Consider the following 27,462-nt stretch of genomic DNA (forward strand, 5'->3'; position numbering starts at 1 on the left):
AAACAGTTTAGCTTGTGTGTGTGTGTGTGTGTGGTTATGTCTTTGAAGAGCTACAGATGGGAAACAAATGAGGGCGGCTGGTATCAGGGTCGGACCGGCGGATGGGGGGGGGTTTTCGCTTGGAAGCAAACAGTGCAATGTCACCTCAGGAGCAAAAAACAACAACCCCCAGGGGACATAATTAAAATAATCCAGTGGAATTAAGTGCCTCATATCACTTTTGAAAGGTTCTTTATTGATGTGCGTGGATGTGAGGATGATTCATCGAGAGAGATGAGTAGATACGTGTAAAGAGGATGACTCTGTGCGTGCATGCGTCCGTCTGTTTACAGTGTGTGGGTGTTACTCTGCTTTTGAGACACATTTTAAAGGTGTGTTCTTATTCATTGTATTGATCAACCTCTTAGAAAAAGAAATGTAGCAGAGTATTATGCCGCAGGGCTCAAAACTTTTTACTCTTTTGAAAGTTGCTCGTATTATCCATGGCAATCCTGCTTTTGAACGGTGATTAGCCAAAATACAGCTTTAACCTTAGAAATATTTAGAGGTGATTAACGGGCGTTGAAACAGACCACTTTGGTGGAGGTGGGGCTGTCAAAGCAAGTAAAGCGAACCACAGGTGACAGGCTTAGAATTACTATTTGGGAAGTGACTGACGAAAAGAGAAACCAAATGGAGGCTGAATACTCTGAACCGCTGATGGCTTCATAACAATCCGGGCTGTGATGAAGTATAAAAGAAAATTCTTCCCAGAGCTCATGTTTACTATATTTTTCCAACTGTGTTTCAATGAGCGATTTAATGGAATATTGTGTCATGTTTATTCAAAGGGAAAAAAAGGGGGTCGATTTCTAAAGACTAGGAACCTCCTTAGGGTACAAGGCTGTTGGGGACCGGAGATGTGGCCTTTGGACTGATGGAGTTAGTTGCGCTTCTCTTCTTAGTCTTTTTCACCCTTTGCCAAACTGAGCCTCAGTTGACAGAGCGAGAGGGTACACAAAGGCGCCCGGCCTCAAGAGCAAATGTTTGCCAGCAGTAATGGGCTCTAGTCCACTGGGTGAGTGTGAGTGTGTGGTTTTTGTGTGCTTTAAGTGTATGTACATAAGCATTTGAATAGAAATACTGTACAGATGATATGCTCAATTGTGGCTGTGGACAATCTGCTTATGTATTTGTGAAGGGAGAGTGTCTTTCAGTCATAAATCAGCAAGTTGGGGGCCAGGAATTCCCCAGTAAAAAAAAAATATATATAAAGAGCCATCTATCTACAGTGCCTTTTTCACAGTTTTCTGAATTATTCTAAAAGCACAAGTGAGTAACGGCTGGGGCTATTGGCTTTTAATGTGCAGCAGTGAAACTGCGAGGAAAGAGAGAGTAAAAAGCCAATGACACTGTCACAAAATGCCACAAGGTACTATGGTCTTCAGTAAGTAATGACTTCATCCGTTTTCTCACATAGATTAAAGGTTAAATAGTAAGCCGGCACATTGACTCAGCATGATTATTCCCTCCATGAATATTCTAGGAAATCTAGTACGTTTAAGCACATAAAGGAAACGCAAAGTGACTGTTTTTCCAACTTGAAGAGATGTAGTTTGTCACACTGCTCCGCTCACAAATAAGCGTCCTTTACGATGGCTTGAAATGTCAGTTATCTGAATCATAACGTACAGAATAGAAATACATTAGACAAGGATATAAAATGTGTTTTTTTTTATGCGTGTAATTGACAGTTGAAGTCAAATTGCATGCATCAATTACTAGCACCGCCTTCTTCATGTGGGGAAACACTAATGTAAATTAGATGAAAGTACATCTCGTTGAATCAGATATTGGCATTAATGCCGTGTTATCTTCTCTCATGCTCGCTGTTTTCTGTCCATTTTGCACATTAACATCAGCGCTGATTAAAGTTAAATTGTTACTTACATGAACCCTTTATGACAGTGGTACATTTTACCAAATGTAAAAACCATTTCGGAATTCAATATAGTACAAAAAAAACTGCATTATGTAATATAGTGAAAGCAAAAAAAAAAAAAGGTCCACAGTGCTTATTGTTTTATGTAAAGGGACTCTAAAACCCACATTTGTGTAATGTTCCAGTAAATAGCAGAAGAATTATGTTTATAGCAGAGTTCTCCTTGGCGTGTTTTTTGGAGCAGATATTTTCACTCTGCAGCATGTAAGGCGAGTCTGCTGTCATTAATCATTCCACAGGTGCAGGAGCATTGTCAGAACCCATACGTCCCTTTGCCTTTTCAACCTGGGAGGAAAGTAGAATGGGGAAGGGGGGCTGAACACATCCCTAAAAAACAATTTCCCTTCCCCTTCTTCTTCTGCGCTGAATTTGTCAGGAGGGGGAACCAAGTCCAGATTAATTAGTTTCCATTTTGTGGTCATCTTCGTTTTTTTTCCCTCCTTCCATGACTTTTCTTTTTCTTTGTCTTGCCTACAGTCCTTACAGCCATCCCGGAACCATTTATCACATTGCCATCTCGACAGTGCCTTCCCCCTTCCTTGCTGGGAAGCCATTAGAGCATCTCTGCATCGTGGCGGCCAGATTGCATTCCGGTCCCCACTCGCGACATTTATCATCTTTTGTCCTAACTTTTTATCTGCCCTGCCCTGTGTGAAACCCTATCTGCAATGACCACTATAATGAAACACTGGGAGGTGAGGCTCAAGTAAATAACCTAATTAAACCTAGCAAACAGGGACAAAGGGGAAAAATGCACAAAAGGCCTTTGTAAGAATGCCAGAGGAGGAACACTCACAGATGGCAGTGAGGAAGTCGAAGCAGTGATGTGGCACACTGCCCATACCACCTTCTCATCTCAGTATTTATAGTACTCCTAGTGGTGCTGTTGTTTGTCCAAAGATGTCCTCTTTATGTGATTTGGGCCAACATAGTATGATAGTTTATCCTGATTCTGACAAAGCAGTAATTACACATCAAGAAATGACGAATGTAAGAAAAAGAAATGTTTGTGTAAGACAAGGAAATATCTCTATGGTAAGGTCCATAGCATTGAATAATGAGTCCTATGAGAAAATCTATCCTTCCTTCTCACTCCTTTCTAAGTCTTAGGCAAAAGTCGAGCCAACTCTGATTGGTCTCATTAGGGACAAAATGAAGAATGCCAAGCGTCATAATTATAGGCGCAGTGCTGCAAACAGTATCGAGTCAATACAGCAAAATGTCAGGAGGGCATTAGTGGGCAATTATTAATCCATATCAAGCTGGGATGGACAATTTAATTATCAGCTAATCAATATTTCCAGATCTTGTACAGATGTAGAGCAATGACTGGGTGGGTAGATCTGCCTTCCAATCCAAGAAGACCTGTGTATTGGGGAAAAGAGGGGGTAAGCTGTAGCAGGGCCGCAGTGAACGGCAACGTGCTTCTTTGTATGCATCACCAAGGGCATATACTCTACCGGTGATGGACACCAACTCTAGTGTACCTGAATACCTTAGGGAATGACTAAAAAGAACTAGATATGTCTAAGGTGAAAAACTTTTCTCTCTTCTATAGTTGTTGCACAGAGGTGCTTTGGGTTATCTATATGTTTTAATGCCACTGTGTGGCCACTTTTTGGCTCATTAACCGACTCAAAGCCAAATGGTTTTTCTCTTGTTCTAATACTTTACCACAAGCAACCAAAGATACAACCAATGCTTCTCAAACTTTATCATTTGCAAGCAAAGTTCAAAAAGCCACTGCATGATGCCAGAGTGCTGAAATTATATAGAAAAATGCTGTTATTTGTGTAGCTTTTATCAACAATTTTGCTGTAATATTCCATCATTGCCAATAATATTGCTTACTTTCTGTTGGTACTCTCTGTTCTCAATGCAGCCTGAATAATTACTCTCATTGTACCTGAAACAAACTATCTCAAATAACGTCAGTCAAGCCTTTGTATGAGTGATGAAACAAAATGAATGCTGTGTAACAGGCCCTTGTTGATTTCAAAGACACCACACAATGAGGCATGGCAAAACAAAAGTGGCTGTCTTCCACGAGATAGCAGTCATCTTGAGATAAGAATTACCCTCTCATGGTTCTGTTTTGCTTTTTTGTTTGCTATTATTGTGACTCCCGTCTTCATCCCTGAATCGCTTTAGTCACTATGCAACCAATTGATTACTACTAAGTTGCCTAGACCTGGGTTATTCTCATCGCTTATTGCCTCACTGTCTGTTGCAATGGATTACGATTTTAACATAAGATTGCATTTTCAGCTCACTTCTTCCTTACCCTGCACACATTATAAACCTGCATTATTCTTTCATTTTCCCCCACATGATGCTTCAGTTTCCATTTGCTACAATAATAATAATACCATAAGCTAGTAGTACCACAAGCCAAAGTGCTTCCCTTTGTGCACACACAATAACAACTCACTTAATTCTTAGCCTTGAAATGTTGACTCCCAGCTTTGATAGAAGTTGGTTGAAATGAAATTCAATCACTGATACTTTCTAGACAAAAATGTACCCCCCCATCCCATTGTGTGTGACAAGAGGCTAGAAATAAGATCAAAATGTGACATTCAATCCAAAATGCAATATCTTTAATCTGTTTACCTTTGAGTTTCATTACCAAATTGTAGATCCTTAAAAAAAACACTTGAGATAATTTCGTAAGATGTCAAGAACCTAATCATATCTGTACGATTAAAGTTGTAGGCTGTAGGATTATTTTTTTGGGAAATTATCTTTATGAGCTTTGAAAAAAAATAATGTGACTAAGCAGTTAAGAAACATAAAAGAAATCCCCGTCATTTATATTAGCTTTCCCCTCCTTTCATTCCTATCACCTCATCTGGTTTGAAGTCCATTCTTTTAGTTAATCTTTATCTAAGCTATTTCTTTATTATGTTTCACCATGATCTCCTTGTGTCTATGGCATTTAGAGACTGAACGTCTTTTTGACAGTTTGTGTCGGCCAATCCGACCTCTTCCTCTACCTATATTTCATTTGTTTATTTTCTTTATTTTTTATAGGTGTCTTACCGAGTACTATGGCTGTCTTCCCAGAAAACCACATAGTCATTTGTATACTGTACCTAAAGCACATTACTGAGGCAGACTTCACAGACGATGGTTATTTTAAGCATAGGTCAGACCAGGTTTTTCAGACCATCTGATCAGTGGCACTTTGGCAGTAATGGAGAATAAAAGCATATTATTACACATATGCCATGTTGTCCATCTCTTGGTTCCATTAGGTGTCCAATATGTGTGTGGAGAGCACAACATTGTTATTATACACATATACTACTCAGACTAGGAATGTGTACAACCGTGCATAGCTGCTACTGCTAGCTACATACTGTATGCCTGAGGAAGATCAGATACTGTGTGGGAGTGTGCACACAACATGGATTTATTTGTATAAGCATGCAGGATTGTACACATCACTTGTGCAAAAAGGATGTCACATTGCCACATGAGACCCTCTTAGATCAAAATAATTTTGATTTATTTTCATTAGGGCAAATATGTTGCTAGAGATTTTAGAGAAAACTGCCCTGATGCAGAACGGAAGCAATTTTCAGTATCAGTCGTCAGCCAGGCCCTTAAAATGCATCTCATCCCGTCATGTTTAACCAGGCCTTTCAGTAGCACTTTGCTACCTGCTAACTGACTAATGTCTTCTGGGCGTTCCCATTCTCGTCCCACTGGAGTTGCCATAATTTGGCCAAATACACAAATAATGCTGTCCCTGTGGGACTTGATGGCAAAACTACAGCTTATCCTTTCCGCAGACTCCTCTCCTTGAATAATCACAACGGGGGAAGAGCACAGCCAATTAAATTGTGCCGTGTAATGAGAGGCAGCAGATCATGCGGTGTGAAATTTCTGTCTTACCCAGGCAGCGGCAGGAAGGAGATTGAGGAAGTGAAAGGGAATCTCTTCGAGAGTCTCTGATCATGTGTTCTTTTTCCCTCTGTCCGAGGGGCACAAGGAGGAGGGTAAGAAAAATCTCATTTAGAAGGTGTACTTAAAGAAATCCATGTAGGCATAAATCCTGACATCGTGTCTGCTCAACAGCCTTCTCCCCTCTTCCTCCACATCCCTCCTTATGTACTCTCTTGTACTATCAGACTGAAGGAGCGATAAAAGTGAGGAGATGAGTGGATTAACAAATGACTGTGTAAGGATTGAGTGAGATCGAACTTGAGAGGACTAAAAGTTTGCGATGGAACGGCACGTTTGCTTTGACTGAGCCTTCATAGGGAGGACAGAAAACCAGATAACATCTTACTACTACTTTTGGGGTAAATGACCACTCTGGATTCTGCTGTCACCTACCTCTCAGTTGTACATTCATTATCTACACTTAACTTTAAATCTCCTTCATCATGACTCAAGTGCTGTAGGGGATGGTGGTAATTAATTCGTTGATGAGAGAATGATGAATCACATGAAAGGCAGCACCAAGGGAGTATTACAAGCTAAGGGGAAACAGACTGTTCATGGATGTTATGATGGATGCTATATAAACACCTCATAAATGTCCAGGGACTCTTCCGTAATAGTGAGCGCATGTATGTGTGTGAGAGAATGCATATTCCATGTTCCACAGAGTGATGGGATGGCCACTTAGAGCGCCGTGCCATTAGAAAGGAGGACTTGGCTCGGTTTCAACAGGAAAAAGCCTATGGTTCTGGCTGTGGTGTGAGAGCATTTTCGCCTCACATTGGAGGCTTTCACTCTCATTTGCCATAAGTAATAAACCACCACTAAAGCTGTGTGTCACAATAAATCTCAGCTTCTCGAATGGCATGACTCACTTGGTGGCACGGCGAAGCCGAAGGGAGAGCGAGCGTAAGTCGGCGAGTCTGTGAATAAGGTGCGCGAGAGAGGGAGCTAATGAGTGAGCAAGCAAACAGGAGAGTGGGGGGGGGTCAGACAATGGTGACAGATGTGGTGCGTGAGAGCGTATTAGGTGAGAAAGACGACTCTCCAAAGACAGACTTTGAGCACTCACTCCATCACTCCACTAAATGTAAATCAACTTTGACAAGAGCAGCTTAGAGCATAAAGATTCCCAATCGGCGTCAAGCATTGGAGAGTGCTGTAGGTAAGAAGGTGGGGATGCAAGCTTTCTGACTGGGAGTGAAAGATTGCCCCGAGGCACTCCATGGAGATGAATGGTTTAGACCATTAACCCCACCGCAGAATCTCAACATACCCCACAGGCACACAAATGTGCTGCACCGAGATCAGTGCAATGTGTCCCACTCTTAGGACCCCTGGAGTGAGACCAAAGCTCCAGCCTAGGGCCAGGTGTTACCCATGCAAGCTCACAAGCACGACCACACACACACACACACATACACACGGACATAGCTGCATGAATTCTGATAAAACACTTTCATAATGACACTGTTATGTGCCATACAAGTGAAGAAAAACGCATTCCCTCCCTGAAAGCACACAAAAGCATAAAAAGGTAGGATTTTGCTCCTTTTAAGCAAAGTGATGCACTCAGAAATATCCAGGTGGCTCTTTTATGGTGTTTTCAAGAGAATAATTCATTAACAGGATGACAAACAAATCCTGGCGTCATGCAGGCTCTGTCATCTTCCACTTGGCTCCCTAGTGTAAAATACAGACCTGTTCTTGGGTTCATATTTAGTGAATGCCACATGCGTAAGATACATGTTTTAAAACCACACAGTGTTAATAATCAAAATTGTAATTGGGGGTCTGCTTTACGAACCAAAACCGATTAATAAGCCGTGAAGGTATAGCAGGGGAAGTCATGCTTTAGCCAAACCCATATTAAATGACCATTTATTCTGCTATATCTTATGCAGAAGCCGCTTAATGAGTCAATCCAGGGTTGGCAGCAGCCATTGCAAGACAATGTCTACCATTTTTATCTTTAACATAACGGACGTGATCCATGATCACTGTGGAATTTTGACTTGAGTTGAATGTGAATTCTGTTGGTGAATCTGTGCCAAAAGCATAAAAACATTAAATCAGACTGTCATCACCTCCGAACCTCCAGTCTACGTTTTTAGTGCGGCTTCCCCTCCGTCTTACATTACTGCGCGTGCAGATGATGTACTCCAGCTCTTCATCGTTCTGACTGCACACTGCGGTAAAACATCATCTGTGCAGGCAAACGCTGTTGTATTTCAGACTTGACTGGTCCAGTAATCCCATTACTGCAGCTACAGCATCAATCTATTAATTGCACTGTCACTGGGGCAATGTCATGAAACACCTGCATTGTTATACAGTTCACTGGCATAGCGTATGAAGGGTGATCAGATTTAGTACATATGCCAGCAAGGCCAGAATCATGCCAAGTGTAAGCCCAGCAGATGCAAAACAGCTGGCATTGTGCTCAGCTTGCCGGCTGATCCCAGCTTCAAAGGCATGCTACAAGGTACCCTTTGTGTGGAGAGAGAAAGTGACTGTGTAAGTATAGAGACCTAGTCTGGTGCACTGCGTTAACATAGTCCTCTATTGTTTCTCCGGCATCTTAAATGTTCAAAGGACAAATAAGGAGGTTCCGGTTTGACTGAATTTCATACAGATTGCCACTATGATAGACCCAGTCAGTTTCATGTAGAGGTATTCAAATATATGAATATGGAGAAATCGAGGGTTATTGAGAAATGGCTTTGTAGCTTGTTGATTTCCACTCCAATGGATTCACAGTTTGGATCGTGGTGCTTTTGTTCTGTCAGTATTCCCACTTTGAGACATGAATGGCACGGCATGGTTAAATTGCCCCACCATTTTCAAGTCAATGTGTCTTGGTGACATAAGTGCACTTAGATATAACATTAGTGGCTGTGGGGCTAGCCTTTAATTACCTGCATCTGGGCCTGTACAACATCTCCATATTGTATGTGATTATCTGGCTTTCTTCAGAGTGGGAGGGTCAGGAATGTGGTGAAAATTGCTTGGCTTTTGTGTTAGTCCGTGGTAAGTGTGAGACAGAATGCAATCCATAGACGAGGCTAATGGCCTTAAATAATACTCTTGGGCGTAGTTGCCAAAGAAATAAAGAAATCGGCATTCATGGAGTTAATAATGGGCTTGATACAACCTCTAAACATAATTGTGCCGCAGATTGTTCAATAGGAGTTTGTACAAGCATTTTCAGCCAAAGAAAATGATAATGACTTCTTGCTCATTTAGTTCAACCTGCAAGCAGGAAGCATCTTGCATGCCACTGATAACATTGTTTTATCTCAGATTCCCAGTCTTGTCACAAGGTCTTCATCCAAACAACGAGATGGTAATTAAGTGCTGGCACTCTGAGCGAAGGTGTTTTCACCACATTTATTTGAAGCGTGAACATTCTCCCCTCGTCGATGTCGATGCTGTTTTTTAAAGATGTACTGCACTATAAGACATGTTTGGAAATGAACGAGTGGAGCCAACAATGAGATTTCCACTTGAGCAGTGTCCGGGCAGAATGATGAACGATGCAGTAGACTAGGAGAATTACAGTGATTTAAAGTTGGATCAAAACCGGCTCTGAGGTTCCGCTCTCCTCTGGCTTTAATGTTATTTCATGTGGATGCACAAACATGTAAGCTGTGCGTGCGTCTATTTGTATGTCTAATTCAATGTGTGTGCGTGTGGTGGGGGGGCTGAATGTAGGCTGCAGCTCTTAAGAGTACATACTGTGCGTTCATTCGTGTGTACGTGCTCAAATTAGTGTGTGCGCGCGCGTGGTTTGCATGTTAGCACTGTGTGGGTATGAGTGTGAAAGGGAATGGAATAGACTCAATTTAAATCAAATTAGCATGCAGGCAAATTAAGCAGAGGGATTTAATTTGAGCTGTTGTAAAAATGCTAATTTCAGTACAGCCCGGAAGCTCATATGCAAATACAACACTATTTTACAATAATTCATATTAGGCCAGGCATGCATAAAACACACATATTACAGCCTGATGTCATCTGGGGAATATAGTATCATTAGCTTTCGGACTCGCTACAAGGTGATCCCGGTTAGGGGGCACATGGGCATGTATTTGAATCACCTCCATTCATCTGTATCGATGATTTAGCGTGCACTGCATCAAAGATAACATTATCATGTTTATAATAGTGGTGTATGCATGCTTAAGCCTCCATCCCAACATGCATCTCCCCACAAAATACGAGAAAGGACTGTAAAACTGGCAGATGCTTTGAATTGTTACTGCGGCACTGCCAAACAAATCACTCCTCACAGGGCAGTAGACGCTCTTGGTGTAACTTATAGCGAACATATGGGAAACTGATTCCTCGCACACAAAAAAATGTCATGAGAGTCCAATTTTGACTGGGTGTAAAAGGAGTCCATTTTTATGTTTCTGTTACATAAAATGAGTCAGTTTGCTCCCATCCTACCCCATCTTTTTTTTTCACACCGTAATGGCTCAAAAGAAGTGTCACATTGATAGACAGTTTACTATTTTGGCCCCATGTGGTTCACCTTTGATTGCTGACTCAAAAGGATTTCGCATGCGTTTGTTGCCCGTGGATGCTGTGTGTGTGTGTGTGTGCGTGGGCACGCTTCTGTACGCAATCGGTTAAATCGGCGTAAGTGAGAGAGTTGAGGTTTCGGGGTGTTAACGTCTTACTGTTTAGAGAGGCTGGAGGAATTCTGTCAATAGTCATTTGACGTGTTAAAGTGTGCTGGCTCACTGGGGACCTCACCATGCCATCCACCAGCAGTGGGAGGAATCAATTAAAACACTATTAGGCTCAGGGTTTGACATGGTCCAACACAGCATGGGGTAGTGCTGGCCAGAAAGTGTCTGGACATTTTATAAGGATGTGTAGCTCAGCATATTTTCAATCACTGAGTTAGGGAAATAAAGAAAAAAAAAATCCTTAAACAGCAAATTTCAGTTGAGCTGCTGTAATGTAACTCAATCAGTATAGGTGGATCTGTGTGTATATAGTCACTATAGTCACTACAATGAATCCAGTGTGAGACTTATAACACCATGTTTGCTTCCACCTCATGAAACAAGCCATCGATTTAATGAACGGCCAAGTTATTTAGTGCCCACACCAAAGTTTTCATCCCTGCCCAGGTGGTGGAGATGTTAAATGCTTCCAGCTCTCCTCTCATCCTCATATGTTTGTTTTCTTTTCTTTTTTTTGCATTACCGTTCAGCAAAAGACACAGAGGGAATTGTTTGTTGCCTCCCTGCTATTCCTCTCTCGCGCTCTGTCCCCTTGGCTCACCAGGGACAATTATGCCCTTCTTTCAAGCTATTGCCAAGCCCAATTTGCCACACAAATTAATTGGTCCGCATTTGAAGAGTGGAGGGGGGGAGGGGGGGTTGTGAAGGGGGAAAACAAGAGTGAGCAAAACAGAGAGAAGGCCAGAGACAAAACAGCAACAGACCAAACAGAGAAACATAGCTAGGATCATTGATGAATCCACCGTGTTCTTCTCCAGCCACATACAGGTCTCACTTGGAAGCTTTGCAGACAGAACAAATTTGGTAGCACTTCCATAAACACATTAACCACAATGTGCGTTTATTAGGAGGGGCCCAATTGGCGTTTTTCTTGAGAGGGGGGGCTGCGGCGTCCACTGTGTGGGGTGGCAAATAGGACTGGCTCCGAGGATCGTGCCATCTGTTGAGCAGGCCGACTCAGCCATCCTCTGCTCTCGCGTGTCTCATATCCTCTACCATGTCCGTAGCCGGAGGCTAGCTCACACCCAAATGGATCCAGAGCACCAACAGAGGGCAGCTTTCCCTTTGGAAATGCAGCAGGATTTTTTATTTATTTTTTGGTGCTGGAGGTTAGTCTGCAGCAGGCTAAATTAAAGGAGGTTCACACCACAGATTGGGATAAGAGCCCCAGAGTGTCTAGTCTGGTTATACATGTGCAGGAAATTAAGAAGCTGCTCAGTCGCTGGAAGGGGCTGTTGCACTGCTTCCAAACAGCAAGGGGAAGAAGGTGGGGAGAAGACAAAGGCGCAGGCGGAAAAAAAAAAAAAAACAGTAGAAAGCTCAAATGAGAAATGAAGAGAAAATTGGCAAGAGAGCGATTAGGAAGAAAAACAATAGAGGGGAGTTGGGAAAGGGAGGAACAAACACGTGCAATGTGTGAGATCAGGCGGCACAGGAACAGAATGGAGCAAATATAAATCCCGGGGCTAATATGCACTGCCCGGAGTGGTTCTGCACCTAAACAGACACCCGCTCTCTTACCTCGATTGCAGACAGGACAAGCACATCATCCCCGTGACCTCCCTGACTCCCACACACCCACTCGGTCATTAACAGACAGCCACTGTGGCCACCTCACGTTAAGTTTGTTTTGGCTTTGAAATGATGAGCCAGCACAGCTGTCTAAGTAGGGTATGAGGTAGCAGCAGCAGCAGCAGCAGCTGCTCACAGCCAGACAGCTAAAGGGAGGAAATGAATGGGGAGGTTTTTGGGGGGTGGTGGTGGTGGTGGCGGCGAGCACAGAGGCGTCGAGACTCGAGGGCTGCTGGCTGCACTTGTGCAGGTCTCTGTTACATCCGTGCTCAAATGTTACTGTGGAATGTCTGGACACGCGAGAGTGAAGAGTCTGAGAGAAGGTTTCGGGAATGGTGTTTTCTTTTTTCCCCCCACATCAAATGCTGTTATGTAAATTCACACTAGACTGTGGAAGATGGAAGTTTCTGAAAAGATAACTACTAAAGAGCCCCCTCAATGGTAACGTTTATCGACTGTTAATGCCGTTTTGGGAAGGTCCCGTAATTAAATTGTGTCAATAAATCCTGGAGCTGCACATAAAACGGGGGGGATGAACGGAGAAAACATTTCTCCATTTGCCTCTTCCCCGCTGTGAGACATATGTGGCGAGAGGCAGAGACGAAAAATAAAACACATTTGAACAGATTGCAGGGAACATTTCTCAAGCACAAAGTTGAAAATCTCAGCCATCAATTTCACTTTGCGTGGCTCTGTTGTATGTGACCTTGGGTGAATGATCCCTTCATTCAGAGATATTCAGCTGAACTGAGGGGATTTCAGTCGGCGCAAAGGGAGCCATAAAACTTTTATTCATCCCTCTGTGACTCCAGAAGCTAATGATTCATGGATCTTAGCGTAAAAAAAAAGAGGGGTTGGGAGAAGGTGGGGTGCTGTGGTGCAGGACCGGAGCTCAATGAGGTTTGAAAACTGTTGTCACACATCAATGGGCAGGTGTCTGATGTCAAGTAACTCAATTCCAATGACTTCTCATCATGAGATTCTTGGCTGAAGCCTGAGCATTTCTGGTTCACCTGATAGTTTGGAAAATAGGGAACTGAACATTTTGATAGCTTGAGATGAAAAAAATGTACCACTGTAGAATATAGGTGTGTTTGTGCTATTATTTTTTTGAATACTTAGAATTAGGATACAAAAACAACAACTGGAAACACGTTTTTTATGATTTTTCCCTCCTAAAAAGTAGTTAAAAATTCCTAAGATGACATCCTTCTTCCTCATTGGAAAATTGCACATATTCGAATATTGTTTATTTCAAAAGTGTATTATGTGTATTCTCAGTGTGTGTGTGTGTGCACTCTTCCTTGTGTGAGTTGGATATTGGACCACAATTTGGCTTTCAAACTTAGTTGTGCTCATCTCGTCCACCTCTTAAAACTTTCCCCCTTTCAGCAGACGAAAAAAGCCGTTTTGTGTCAAACTCTGCAAATAAATCATTCTGCACAGTGAAGGTCAGACATCAAAGTGCAGTAACAATGGGCAAAACACAATTGTGAGTGGAGGGGGACTATACATTTCATATTTCATACCAGAACTGATTCAGATTCTGTATTTCCCACAATAATTTCATTATTCAGAGTTAGTTTAAATATAATAAATGAATAATGAATTGAAAATTGATTTCTTCTTTGAGACTAACATCTAATTGTGGCTGTCATATCCCCTTAGTATATCAGCAGTCTCATCATATAACATACCTGCATGTGTGTTTCACAAAGTGGTTTCATGCACTTCATGAAGTATTTATTTAAGTTGCATTTGTGTGACATGAAGTATTTATGCGTCTGATGTTGAAGAAACAAAACCACCTTTGCCACCCCGCCCCCAACCCAGCAGGACACAACACTCGAGGCCCACGTGAAAGCCAACGGTCCACTTACTTTGAGCGTCGGCGAGGTGGAGGAACAGACCCAGGACAAGCAGCAACGGCAGCAGCAGCGTGGGTCTGGCTCTGTGCATGGTGGGACAGCTTGGCACCAGCATGCTTTGGCAGCCTCGGTGGCGCTGGCTCACAGAGCCCTGTGAGTCAGTCTGGTCTGATTTCTCAGATGCAGGGTATTCACAGCCTATGCAAGGCAAGGAGGGATGGGAAGAGGGAGAGGGAGTAAGGAGGGAGGAAAAAAGAGAGAAAGAGAGAGAGAGGAACTGAATGAAACAAAGCTGTTTGGCTCCACGGGTTTTATCTATCCCTGCACATTTCTGACATACCCCCACACAGCCTCGGCTGGAGCTGACAGAGGATAGGAAGAGGCTGATGTGCTCACAGGGTATGTTCTGACAGTTCTCTAAATGGAATAGTCACTTCACACAATGCGTGTGCACGTGTGCATGAGAAGGAGAGAGATAGAGAACGCAAGAGAGAGAGGGAGAAACCACGCAGATGAAAGGCTGGACTAATAAGATTTTGCCTTCACAGCTTTGGTGGCGAGCGCCAATTAAATATGCAGCATAATAAGAGTACATTTGAAGTCAGTATCAGTGTTGATATCAGTTTCACATAAAGAGCACCTGCATTGCATATCAGGAAATACAAGAAATATTCATAATTCATGCTGAAAACTCGTGGTTCTTCGGTCGGACTGAAAGGTCCGGCGTGTAGAATTTAGTGGCATCTAGCGGTGTAGTTGCGGATTCCAACCCCCTCGCCCCGAGGAGAAACCTCGTCCCTCCTGAGCTGCTGTAAAAAAAAATATGCCAGACTCTGTGGAAGAGGACCTGTGGCATCTGTAAATATATAAGGCTCATTCTCAGGTAAAAGAAACATAACTATAGTTATTTTCTGGTCATTATACATTAATAAAAACATGGTTTTGCATATTGTGCCATACATTCTACCCCTAAATCTTACACACCGGACCTTTAACTTCATTTGAACACTTCTTTTTCTTTAAAGTACAATACAAGACATAAATGATACGATCTACACATCCAGTAAACAAATTCATCTGAAGTTGATGTTTATGCTTCTTGCACAACATATAATCCATAGTCAATACTTTATTAGCTCTAAGTGTCTATACAATGGAGTAGTTCAGTTTTAACAAGCTCTTTTAACAACAACTAAAATCTATAAGACAGAGTGACCAAGTGTTGCCATTCATGTTTCAACCTTTTTTTATCTGAGGGCCACTTCATAGCTGTGGAAATCAATGTGATACAGCGAGCTAGTATTAGCTGCAGAACAGCTCTATCCCTTGTCATCCATTTGCTTAAGCCAGAGCTTGATCCTTAGTGATGGATGCTCTGCGGTAGTCTTGGGCTCTTAGCACAGCTCCCAGCTAATCCAAGTGTGTGTGTGTGTGTGTGTGTGTGTGTGTGTGTGTGAGCTTTAATGGCATACTGTGCTGCTGGTTAGCATGCTCACTTGTCTGCCTGCATTGTTCTGCAGGACGCTGTTGTTTCAGCTGTGGTGACTGATGAAGGCGGACCTGCATGTGGTTTGTGTACCGTGGCATTTGGGTCTCTTCATGTACCGTGTGATGAAAACAAGCAACATGTCAGATCGCTTGAAGTTTTTGGAATTCCGCCGTTCTAGTGTAACACTCTGTGCAGCGCATAGAAATGCTTTTTTGCCAGAAATAATATTTCATCGGGGCTGTTTGTTTCTACAGGTTTGACCGCCACCCACTAAAAGAAAAAAAAAGAAAAAGAAAAACAAGCCCCCCTAAGCCCAATCAGTAGGCCCGATGATGACAAAGTACCTCATTTCCCTGTTACCAATCATCCTCTTTTCTCGCTGCTCGCTCTCCCTCTTTCATTTCTGTGGGCTGTAAATGGCAGAAAAGACGGGAAGATAGCGCACCTGTCACACTCGATTTGTGTTGGGGGGGAGATAGACACGACTACCTGTCTCCAAGCGCCGCGGGGCTAGCAGCGAGCGCAAGAGCGGGGGACGTGTGGCGAAGGGAATCAATTTGAGGCAATCTCATCCCCCGCTCACACCACAACCGACACACACACACACACACACACTTGCAAACACAAACGCGTATACACATACATACATTTGAGCACACCAGACAGAATTTTCACATGAGCAGTGTTTGTAGCGACTGTGAATTTGATTAGAATCAACTGGACTGAAAAAGCTGCGGCGTGCGCGAGGCGGGGATAAAGCTGCAATGTGATCCATACGTAGTGCAGGTACGGCTTTCGGTCTCCCCCTCGGGTTATTGTTTTATGCATATGCCCCCCTCCAAATCTAAGTGATAGCCTCTGAGTTAATTAATGTGTGAATTTCCATAATGACATGACATTAGGCAGCACACAAGAAACAGTACTCAGCAGCCCTCCCCTTCTCTATTCAAGCCTGGCACACACACACACACACACACCCATTTATACACACACACACACACGCTGATGGAGGCAAACAAAACCATCTGTATGTTGTGTAACCACCAGTGAGATAACTAAGAGGCTGTGCTATGTGAGTAAATACAAGGAGAAGCTAAAACACCCCTTCTCAAAAGCTGGATTTATACCAAAATATATATTTGGTGTTGATGTGTGGTGTTAATTCTTAGAAGTAAACTGCGCTGCAGTTCCTTTCCTAATGTGCTAAGGGTGGATGGAACCACCTGTCAGACCTGGCGGCGAAACAGCAGCCGACTGCATTGTCATCTCATCGTGGATTTAGTCTATTGTATGAAAGCCCCCGTTCATGGATTTGCAATCACATGTATGAGCATGTACAAGAGTTCAAATGATCCGTTAGTCAACATAAAAAGTCTTTCTCCAAGGCGGCACCACCTGTGCCCATTTTATCCTCAACATGGCCGTTTTTTGGGGGTTTTTTTTGCGTTTGCACTCTGCACCTTCACTTTCACACGTTTGGTGGCACCGACGCTTTCCCATTGAACATTTATTACAATAGAAAGGGAAAAAAAAAACAATCTCGTCTTTATTCCTGAGCCCCTGGTGGTATTATTGTGTTCCCATTCACTGGTGCTTCATTCAAAGGATTTTGCTGCTGATAGCAATCATGCATTATTAAACAAAGCCTGACAACATGCACAATGTTAATTAGAAATGGGGGGGTGTGTGGCAAGAAAAAGAAAGGGGCTGTTGAGCTGTCTACTCTCTCTCCTTCCCCATGATCCTTATCAGAAATGTGAAAGAGAATGAGGGTGGGATGTTTATATTCTCCATAATGACTGGCCTGTATTCTCATTTGAGCTTGTGTGTTTGGTATTCTGGTCTATTTAGATGAGCAATATTATCATTTAAAAAAAAAGACAAAAGAATGAGTCATTTATGTTATAGTCCAGCCATGCTGCAATAAACTTGCTATGAAAGAGAATGCAGGCGGAAAAGTTATGAGCTTCCCAAAGCAGTAGGTTCACAACATCACCTTCACGCCAATCCTGTCTTTCTATGTTCTTGCACATGGTGTTTTTTGGCAAACAGAGTACAAACCAGTGGGAAACAAATGCTGACATGAGACTGCTACTGACGGTGCCATTTTTAACGAATTCAACATGGGTGCGAGGATAACACTTGCACTACATTATGCTCATCCTTCGTGCGAGTTGACTAATTTCACTTTGGCCAGCTCCAGGGAATTTTTAAATGGGGTGTTTAGTTTTTTTTTTATTTTAGGCTCATGAACAAACTGAATTGAACTTCAAGGAAATAGTTGATTCATGGTATGTTATCCCAACAGACCAAAGCAGCCACAAAAATGCCACCAAATCTATTAAGGCCAATCCCTCTGTAATTAGTCCAACACATGCAAGGACAAAGCACCACAAAACTACCGAGGATGTTTGGATCATTGTGTTACAAAACGTTGCCTAGCATCCATACCCAGCCAGGCACAGCAAATAAAGACTTTGTTTCGTTTTATGAGGCAGGACGTTCCATTTCCCTCCAGACTAGCACAGTAAAGGAATGCAGTAATTACCCCCCACATGCACACTTTCAAACTACAGCGATACACAGGGCGATAGTAAAGAGCACACAGGGTTGGCTACTAATTTAGTACTGCAATGATCTCTCTGAGCACTCTTTTTGACCTGATGCTGAGAACAGGCAGTGCCGCTTCAAGTGGCGTCAGGGCTGCAGTGGCTACAGATTTCATCACTTTACTTTTGCTGTTGACATAATACATAATTCCTCCTCTTATAGTTGTTTGATAGCTGTAACACACACTCCCTACAAATAGCATGATACATTGTAGTACATGTATTATTTAACACATCTGCTTTGCAAATGTAGCACATAATTGGTCATTCCAACAAATTTGATATTCATGAATGCTGTAGTTACTTTGATTAAGCGTCGCTTAAATGAAAGCATCAAGGTCAAAGGGCATGTGACGGGGTTGCACGGGTTGCTGTGCACCAGCACCACCTCTTGTTCAACAGATTTGGCAACAGTAAGACATGGCTGCCAGTGGCAGGCACCAGCCACACACAGTGCCCCGAGGCTCTTTTTTATCATAACATCATATGACCAGAGTTATAAAATAAGCTCATCAAAGGCGCAGCTACCAGCTCTCATGCATCTACACCCACCCATTAGCTTTGCCAGTCCCTACTTCCTCATCAAGAGAGGTTAAATTTGGGTGAAGTCTGTGTTTTTTTACATGCTGCAGCCATCTTTTCCTCGAGTTCTCTATAATGCCACAGTGTAGTCTGTCAGTCTCTCTTCGACCCCTTCTTGTGTGTACTTCTTTGTTTCCTCAACCGCTCTTCCTTTTTGTTTTTCCCCTTCTCTCTCATTTTTTCACCTACCACTACTTTCTTCCGCCCGCGATCTGTGTGTGTGTGTGTGTGTGTGTGTGTGTGTGTGTGTGATTTAAGGCCGAGCGACAAGGCCGTTTCTCACACATCGCTCCAGATCTCAGCCGGCATGTGTAATGACATCCCTCAAGCTAAGCTAAGCGATGCCCTCAAAGCGCAGCCTCCACATGAAAAGACCCTGACAACCACACACCAGAGGAGTTTATTTGCTTTACTTATTTATTTACTTTTCCTCCCTCCCTCCTTGTCCCCCCCTCCCCGACCTCCCTCAAACAAGCCTCCCACGGTCATAAACTGTTCTCTGGGTGGTACCGCCAGACTTTGTTTCAGAAAGAGTCAGAGTTTCCAGTTCCGCCTGGAAGCCTGCCTGACTATATTTTGACAGGCAAATGCTGCCAATGCTGCAACCGATGGTTGGTTATATCTTGTTTTCTTATGACCGAATCGGCCAACATGAAACGCACAGCGGGAAGCTAATTGGGTCTGATGACATTTGTCTGTCTCATAATTGGTTTAAAAGCACCTGCTGTGGCTGCAGGACAGGGAAGCTATCACAATCTCATCTCAGTTGTGTATCCAATGCAAATTAGTACCAGAAGGTTTCCAAGCCAACCACCCCCCCTCCTCCTTATTTGTCCGTAAACTGATCTAGATTTTTTTTTAAAATGTCACCACAAATAACGCAAACGAATACTTATTTACACGCCGACATCAATCGAATCATATCGTGGAGCGTTTTTTTTTCTGCCACGGCGTCTCCTTTCACATGAACACTAGCCACCGTAAATAAAAAGGTTACACATCTTCATAGACCACCAACGGCTTCGTATTGGAAAACACAGGTCAAGGAGAGGATGTTGCAATTTGAAAACTGTTACCTTGTTTGGGTGCAAAGAGCAAGGTTGAGTCCTCATGAGAATTCAGCGCACCCAAACTGACCTTGAGCATACACTTTAGTAACTCAGATGACCATGTAGCGTCAGCTCACAAATACGCCTCCTCCTCCTCCTCCCACTTGTTCTGTGTGTGCTTTTTTTGTTTTCAACAGCCTCTCCTTGACTTTTCTCTCTACCTGGTCTAGCTCACCACTTTCTGTCTCTCTCTCTCTCTCTCCTTGCTTTTCTCACTACACCCATCCTTTTTTTTTTTTTTTTTTCCTCGTCTCATTCCTCCTGCCACATTTCCCCAGCAGCTGCTGGGTTCAGATGGATGGTCCCTACAGTGCAAGACCCTGACCTGCAGTCTAGTGACTGATTATCCCAGTGCCCTGTTGTGCTGCTCCCTGAAAGCATACCAACGTAAAGTGCACACACAGGCAGTCGCAAACAAACACACGCGCACAAGGTTACAGAGCTATTGGGTAAGCGCTCGGGACACTGTGGAGTTTAGAGAGGGGAGAGGGGGGAAAAAAATAAAAAATCAAAGCAACGTATTTCATCTTTGTCTGTACGTTTAGATCACATCCTTTGACCTTGATGACACTCGTAAACAAAATTCCTATTGAATTCTAATAGACACAGCTAATGCCTTTTCAAGGGGCCGCAGATAAAACCACAGCAGATTAGAATCAGCTGTTGGGTAAAGCGTGCGAGCTGTGTAAACCATTCAAATGATTACCTGTATGTTGGGAGGCCTTCTCTTGTGCTGTGTTTGCTCGTCACACTGTGGGCGGCTTCTATAGTACAAGCATGTGCCACTTGGGTTGTGCTTGACCTTGCGCATCAGCATTTTGCATAGGGAAATAACTTGTTATCATGCAAACAGGCTGAATCTTGAGGGGCCTATTGTTTCGGGTGCAGAGAGTGTGGCAGGATGGGGCGGGAGGGGGGGGGGGTGATGAGAAGAGATGGTAGATGCAGCAGCAGCAGCAGCCAAGCTGGAATGGCTGGGATTAAATTTATGCCGCATGAACAGGGGAGGGCAAAATCATGTTACATATTATGAACCTGAAAAAAAGAAGGGGGAGTGAGGGGAGGGCGGAGCAGAGGGGTGGAAATATAATGGATAAGGGGAGCAACGAGGCAGAGAGGGGAGAGGTGGCGAGGGAAAGGAGAGGAGGACAGGGGGAAAGTAATGTGGAGGGGAGAGGAAGAAAGCAGGCAGCAGGAAGAAGGGAGGAGAGGAGAGTGCGCTGTCGGGTGGAGAGGTGGAAGCAGAGGGAGGGAAGCAGGGGAATGTGCCTCACTGCCAGCTTTTCTCACGCTTCGTCTGTGCTTGTACGCCTAACAGAGGCAGCGCAAGAGAGATGGAAGAGGATGAGGGACAGAGGGAGAAAAAGCAGGCGCTGCTGAAGAGGAGATGATAGTTGCGAGGCCGGCCTGACAGTCTGAAGGTATTGTTTCTTGAAGGAAGGGAACTGGAAAGGTGACAGCAGGTGAAAAAAAAAAAAATGAGTGTGTGGTGTATGTAACCTCGTCAAAAGCGACATACTCAGGCTCATGTCCGCATCCAATCGGATAGACGCAGCGCAAAACACACAACTCCTACACATACGTGCTCGCAAATGTAAACTCGGGCATCCATGTGCACAAATAGACACATACAAGCGGAGAGCAGGCACGCATACCCTTTGCACCACATGCTCCTGGCACTTTGACATCTACCCCCAACACAGCAACGGTCTGTGGGAGGATGAATAATCTCACTTCCGTGAGGCAGGGAAAATGAGAGAGAGGAAGGAGGGGAGGTTGTTCCCAGCCAGCTCATGTCGTTTTATGGAAAGTACAGAGCCCTCGAACAGACAAAACAGCATTCCATTTCTGCCACTCGCCGACATGGCAGAAAACATGAGAACAGAGCACTATTCAAAATAACTGAATAACACGGCACTGGGAATTGTATTGCACCCTAATACATATGGCATAAGTCAACAACAATATGCTTCCTTATCTTTTGGAAACAATTGAACACCAAGGTGCATTGTGTGGCAGTGACATTTTTGTGGCTTTTGTACACGTGCCAAGCCGTTTGGTATGTAAATGCACTACTTAGGCGTACATGAAGGATGTAAGGAGGCACTTGGGGCATACACGCTACACTCACAGGGCAGCAAAATAATTAAAATGCCAAGTGTCCCCCATTATCTAAATGCTAATTTGCCTCCATATACCCTAAGCTAAAATGTAACGCCACATTATGGTCGCTGTAGCGCACTAAGGCAACGGCGGGTGAATTTCCCTTCAATTAGCCTAGCATACTGTACGCTATCTCTTTCCTAAGGTTATGTGGTTTGATATTTTCATAAGTGCCCTCATCATACAGCCTTTGAGTAAATCCATGTGGATTTCTTAAGTGGTTCCCCACCCCTCCGTTGTCTTTAGCTATCAACAGGCTTACAAATGTGCAATGCGAAAATGTTCCCCTGTCTCACTGGTCAAACTGGTGTTCATGAGGGCACTGACGGAAATTCCTCATTCTTTCGGTGGATTTTGGGCGCTGGTGTTTTTGCCATGACTCAGATTTGATAAGACAGCCTGAGTCAACAACTGAAAGGAACAGACAAGGCGGCATTAGAACCAGCAGCTTATCAGAGCTTTTTGCATGAAAATCCATCAGTGCCAACAGGGAGGGCAACAGGACAAAAAATATTATCACAGATATGAGATGTTTTTGCTGAGTACACAGATAGAGGTTGAAATTGTGTTGTTTCTGCTTTTCCATCTATAGCCTGATAAGACCGTCAAAGGACATGCAGGGTGCGGATGAACAGCATTTAGGACAGCTGTTTCAATATTCAGTAGTTCAAATATCCTTACTAAAGTATACTGAGCATTTGATGTGGATACTGCTGATTAATAGATTTGAAAAGCTAAACTTCGTTTCAGTTCTTGGGCGCCCTTGAAAGGTGTTTCAGCCAAGCTAAGCTATTGTTCTCAGGAAAGGCAGTGCAGACTGCTTGTGCAGCTCAGTCGAGGGAAAGCAATGGTTCACCCCAAGGCAAAAGCAACAATTCCCCCTTTGTTGTTTCACAAAGACAAATGCTTGCCATTGCTACGTTAGCAACCAAACAAGAGCAGTTCCCCATCAGTGATGGTATATTGTAGTACTTGAACAAGACGTTTTATTATGCTGCAGAAAATGAATGAATGGGTCCTTTTCTCCAGCCAGTTTGGAGATTGAAATTCAAATCAAATGCCACCTTCAAAGAAATGTCAGTACAGGAAATCAAACCCATTCTGTCAATGCCTGGCATCAAGCAAAATACACAGTTTGACATTTGGAAGTGATTTTCTCTTCCTCTGTCATTGTTTCATATTAAATTAACTTGGCAGTTGTCAGAAAAAGTGCACATGAACCCACATCACACAAATAGTCTTCGCTGCTCTTGCTCAACATCTAACACCCTCTTAGAAACCTTTATACAAGCTCCCCCAACCCAATACAATCCACCCCCGAACACTCACAAACATGATTAAGACACTGTCAAGCCTGACATTGCCATCTCCCATGCTGTCAGTGGCCCTCACTGGGAGTCGCTGTTGACTGACTGCCTGGATGTGCCTTATCATTACCAGTGCCGCCTGCGCCACCGTTGTGGGGCTTTGATGACAGAAACTAAGGCCCCAGTGCCTGCCCCTCCCATTTTGCCTGCCCAAGTGTCATCTCAATGAGATAGGGCCCAGGAGCTAAGGGATTAGGCACTGCATAATTACCTATTTAAAGACCCTAATTGAGCATTTCATTAAGAGACTGGCACTGAGATTTTGCCAAGGAGGGCACTACAGGGAGAGAGACATATTTGCCTGTGCATGCATTTGTGTATGCATGTGTGTAACCTTGAATTCAAAGGTTACCTTGTTAGCATAGATGTCTTTTGCTTTTATTTTTTTTGTTGACATTGCACTTAGACTGGTACACGATTGTGCAAGTAAATCAAATAGACATTCACCTTTAGAAATTGGTTGTAGACATGAGTAAACATCACTTATTATTAAGTTAGACTTTTTGATAAAGGTAGTCGTTTCATTTTATTCCAGTTGTTAGTTCAGCTGTCCTCAATTATCTTGAAAAACTTTTGAGTCAAAACAAAACAATTTCCTATAACTTACTGAAGAAGTTACTTTATCTGCAATATGAGTTAACTGAGTGGACACTTCACTGTTTTCCAACAGTGACCAAATGCAAGATTAATGCATTTCACGTTCTCTAGTGCTGACATTTCATATTGTAATGTAGGCCTTTATCATTGTTCCTTATTTACTTGATAAAATCTGTTGTCACAGGACTGAGGCATCCACCTCTTGCTTTAGCCAAAGAAAACTTGTTGAGATATGAACAGTTTTTGTGTTAATGTGATGCAAATTCTGCTCCAGTTGTTCCAAGTGTTATTTTTGGGTAACATTGTGCCTGCCAGACAAATAAAGCTACAAACTAACAGAGAACATTTGAGAATACTGGCACTGCTACACATGATAAAAGAGAAGAAAAAAAACACTACAAAGCTAAAATATTTCCCATCACTGTGAAACTAATTGAATCCAATACAAGGGAAATTGGTGTGTACACATTGCTGTTAAGTTTCCTCTAGCTAAACCACAAAAGACATCAAGTGAGTTAATGCCACTAACATTGCCAGCCATTAAACTCGTACTTTAATTGACACCACAAAGTGTCAGCCACAAGGTTTCCAGTGCCACATCTAAAGCAGTTTTGTCAGACAACAGACGAGATACAAGAGGGATATGCATCTTTTTATCTGCTTTACAGAAGCTAGGAGACTACAATTATTCGATGTGATGTTTACCACTAAATTTGAGTGTCTGATGTGGAGCTTAGATAGTTTGATCTTCAAAGCTATTGTGGCAAAAAAGTTTCACCAGTAGAGTGCAGAGAAAATTCTGTTCGTCATTCCAACATTTTACATTTTTGGCGGACCACAGATTTCTTAGCAGTTTCTACGACATAAGTGTCTCACTGGTTCTTTGTTCATGTACTCACATTGTTCACATTGCAATTCTCTGGTTGTTATGAGATCCAAAAGCTTACATTGGCACATAACAGGGGCTAGAATCAATGAACAGAGGTAGACTTTGGACGACACCAAGGGCCCCTGATCTTTTGCCATTACAACCAATTTCAACAACGACAATCATTCGAGCAGAATGCTAGACCCACATAGTTTGCTGATGACCAATTTGACCTGATTTCCATGACCCAGCAGGCTGACTCTTCTTTGCCCCCTCATCTCTATTTCTAGGGTCACTGGGGATGTTGTCGAGTCACTGGCAGTTGCCTTGTGCATGATTGACTTGTTTGCTAAATGACTATCATCTGAAGTGGCAATGCCTAGCTGGGGGCTATTGGAGTCTTTGGGGCAGACACCAGCTGCTAACTGCTACAGATAAACTGTCCCTCCCTCTGGGGATTCATATGAGCACTATGGTGGGGGAGTGGTGCTGAAGTCTGGCCAAAGACGCTCAAGGCTGTAATGACACTGAAACATCATGAGTCAGTCAGTTCTGTTCCAGCACCAGACCTATTATTCTTATTTGACATGATGGAGGTTGAAAAGGTTCTTGCACTAGCAACTAAATGAACCTGGAATCTCGTACATGACAGATGAGAAATCTGTCCCTGACCCAATGATAACAAACTCAAAAGTGAATCCACTAGCTGTTTCACTGTTAAATCATTGTTGGACTGCTGTAGAGGCCTCAGGGAATCCTGCTATCTTTCAGTATCACATTGTAAGATCAGTATCTAGACACTTCATGTATCTTTAGCAAAGCCACTTCTTTAACATTAGCAAACGTTGACGTACCTGACTTGAAAACATGCATGTAGAGTGACACATACTAAGTAGCATCCACATAATCCCAGTAGATTAAGATATTAGATCAATACATCACATAGTGTATCAGGGGTGCATGGTTAGTTAGTGGGTAGGATGTCTTATCCAAATCTCTCACTTGGACAATCTTTATCTAACACTTTCTCTCTTTGTTGCCTTACAATGAAAGTGTAAACAATGAAGCTAAGATTCACAGTCTGAAATATATTCTTGCATAAATGACAGATTGGCAAAGGGTACACGAGAAAGCAAAACACATAATCTCCTAGAGAGAACCGCTTTGTACAAGAAACCATGCACATGTGTGTACTTCCCTTCCAGCATAACATTCTGATGGCCTTGTCTCTGCTATGATTGTTGACTAGAATATAAGCCTGCATGCGTGATAATTTGAATGCCTATCATGGAGATTTATGAGTACAAAGACTGTACCTTGTGACTGATTGTAATTAGCTATGGACTTGATGGGGCCAGTGTTTGTTCAAACACTGTATGTTGTCACTGAATTGTGCAAATCCTTTTCTTCCATGACCAGTGCTACATATTATGCTTATCCTATCTTGGTAGAATTGCACATGACCGCATTTTGACCCCACATTCAAGACCGAACATAGCATAGATTTGGGAAATGTATGCAAAACAAATTACATACTCAATGCTGCCATGTTTTGAGATTATACCACATGAATGGATTAATAGGGTAACTCTTAATGTAAGAAAGACAAATTATTGCATAATTTAACATTTGTGTGTGGTCTCCTGCATGCCAAAGTGTGGCTACTCAGCTTGCAAGTTCTCTATCTGAAAACACCCACAGCTGAATATGCTCTAAAGCAGGTAGTTTCTATTCCAAAAGTTCCTCAATAGTTCTGGCCGCCGTGGTGACAGTAGAGCCAATCTAATGGGCGGCACAATGTGGGCCCTATCAGGCCCCATCTTGGCCTTGTGTATTCCATATCTCCCGATCTCTGTTGGGGAGACATCCATCTTGATTTCTGCTGAGTGCCAAAAAGAAGTAGCAAGAGAATGAGAGGGGGAGATGGAGAGGAGGATGGAAGGAGGGTGTTCACCTGATAAGGCAGCTGAGAATCAGAGGAGAGGATCTTCGGGAGCATGGCCCAAACGTGCTGGAAAGAGGAACTTCATCTTTATCTAATTACCACAGGGCCGTTTTGCTGGGTTAGATAGCGTGAGCATTTATGGTGGCTGGTTGGTATCACAGTGCTCGCCTTTACAAGCACACGAATACTCGTGCACAAACTTATGCAGATATGATTAACATTCGAATACACTTCCAGTGACGCACAGAGGTGCAAAACACACACGCCACACACACACGCACACACACATGGGGCCCAGGGCTGAGTGCCATAACAGCCCAATGAAATATATTCAGATTAGAAAGGTGTCGCATTACTCTCTAGCCGGATGATAAATACACGGTTAGCACCATCATTAATCTTGTACCCCTCCCCACCTTCCGCCTCCAGACGTGATGATGTAAGGGGAGGGGAGCCAGCATACACTGGATGGAGCTAGTGCCTCAGTCAGAGCTGCAGCGGTGCGGCTGGTGCATGTATTGTGCAGTGGCACTGCCTTGTTCCACTAGGTCTCGCAAGCACAAGAGGTCAGGGCATTCTGACTCATTGGGCTCGCTTGTAATGT

The 27,462-nt window shown here is 43.2% G+C and overlaps 1 protein-coding gene and 1 long non-coding RNA gene across 35 annotated transcripts in view; one reads left to right on the forward strand and one right to left on the reverse strand.

Moving 5' to 3' along the window:
- The window catches only part of LOC109136709 (protein tyrosine phosphatase receptor type D), a 336,090-nt gene that overhangs the window by 73,100 nt on the left and 235,528 nt on the right, over positions 1-27,462 (reverse strand). For all 34 annotated transcript variants that reach the window (XM_027274799.1, XM_027274793.1, XM_027274761.1 and 31 more), the window contains one exon: positions 14,142-14,327. In XM_027274799.1, coding sequence (XP_027130600.1) covers positions 14,142-14,244 — 103 coding nt within the window. In that variant the 5' untranslated portion in view covers positions 14,245-14,327. The remainder of the gene's footprint in view (positions 1-14,141; positions 14,328-27,462) is intronic.
- Positions 1-27,462, forward strand: part of LOC113744584 (uncharacterized) — a 127,282-nt gene that overhangs the window by 62,654 nt on the left and 37,166 nt on the right. The gene's annotated exons all lie outside the window — the stretch shown is intronic.

This window comes from Larimichthys crocea, chromosome III, assembly GCF_000972845.2.
Source record: "Larimichthys crocea isolate SSNF chromosome III, L_crocea_2.0, whole genome shotgun sequence".
Classification (NCBI taxonomy): Eukaryota; Metazoa; Chordata; class Actinopteri; family Sciaenidae; genus Larimichthys; species Larimichthys crocea.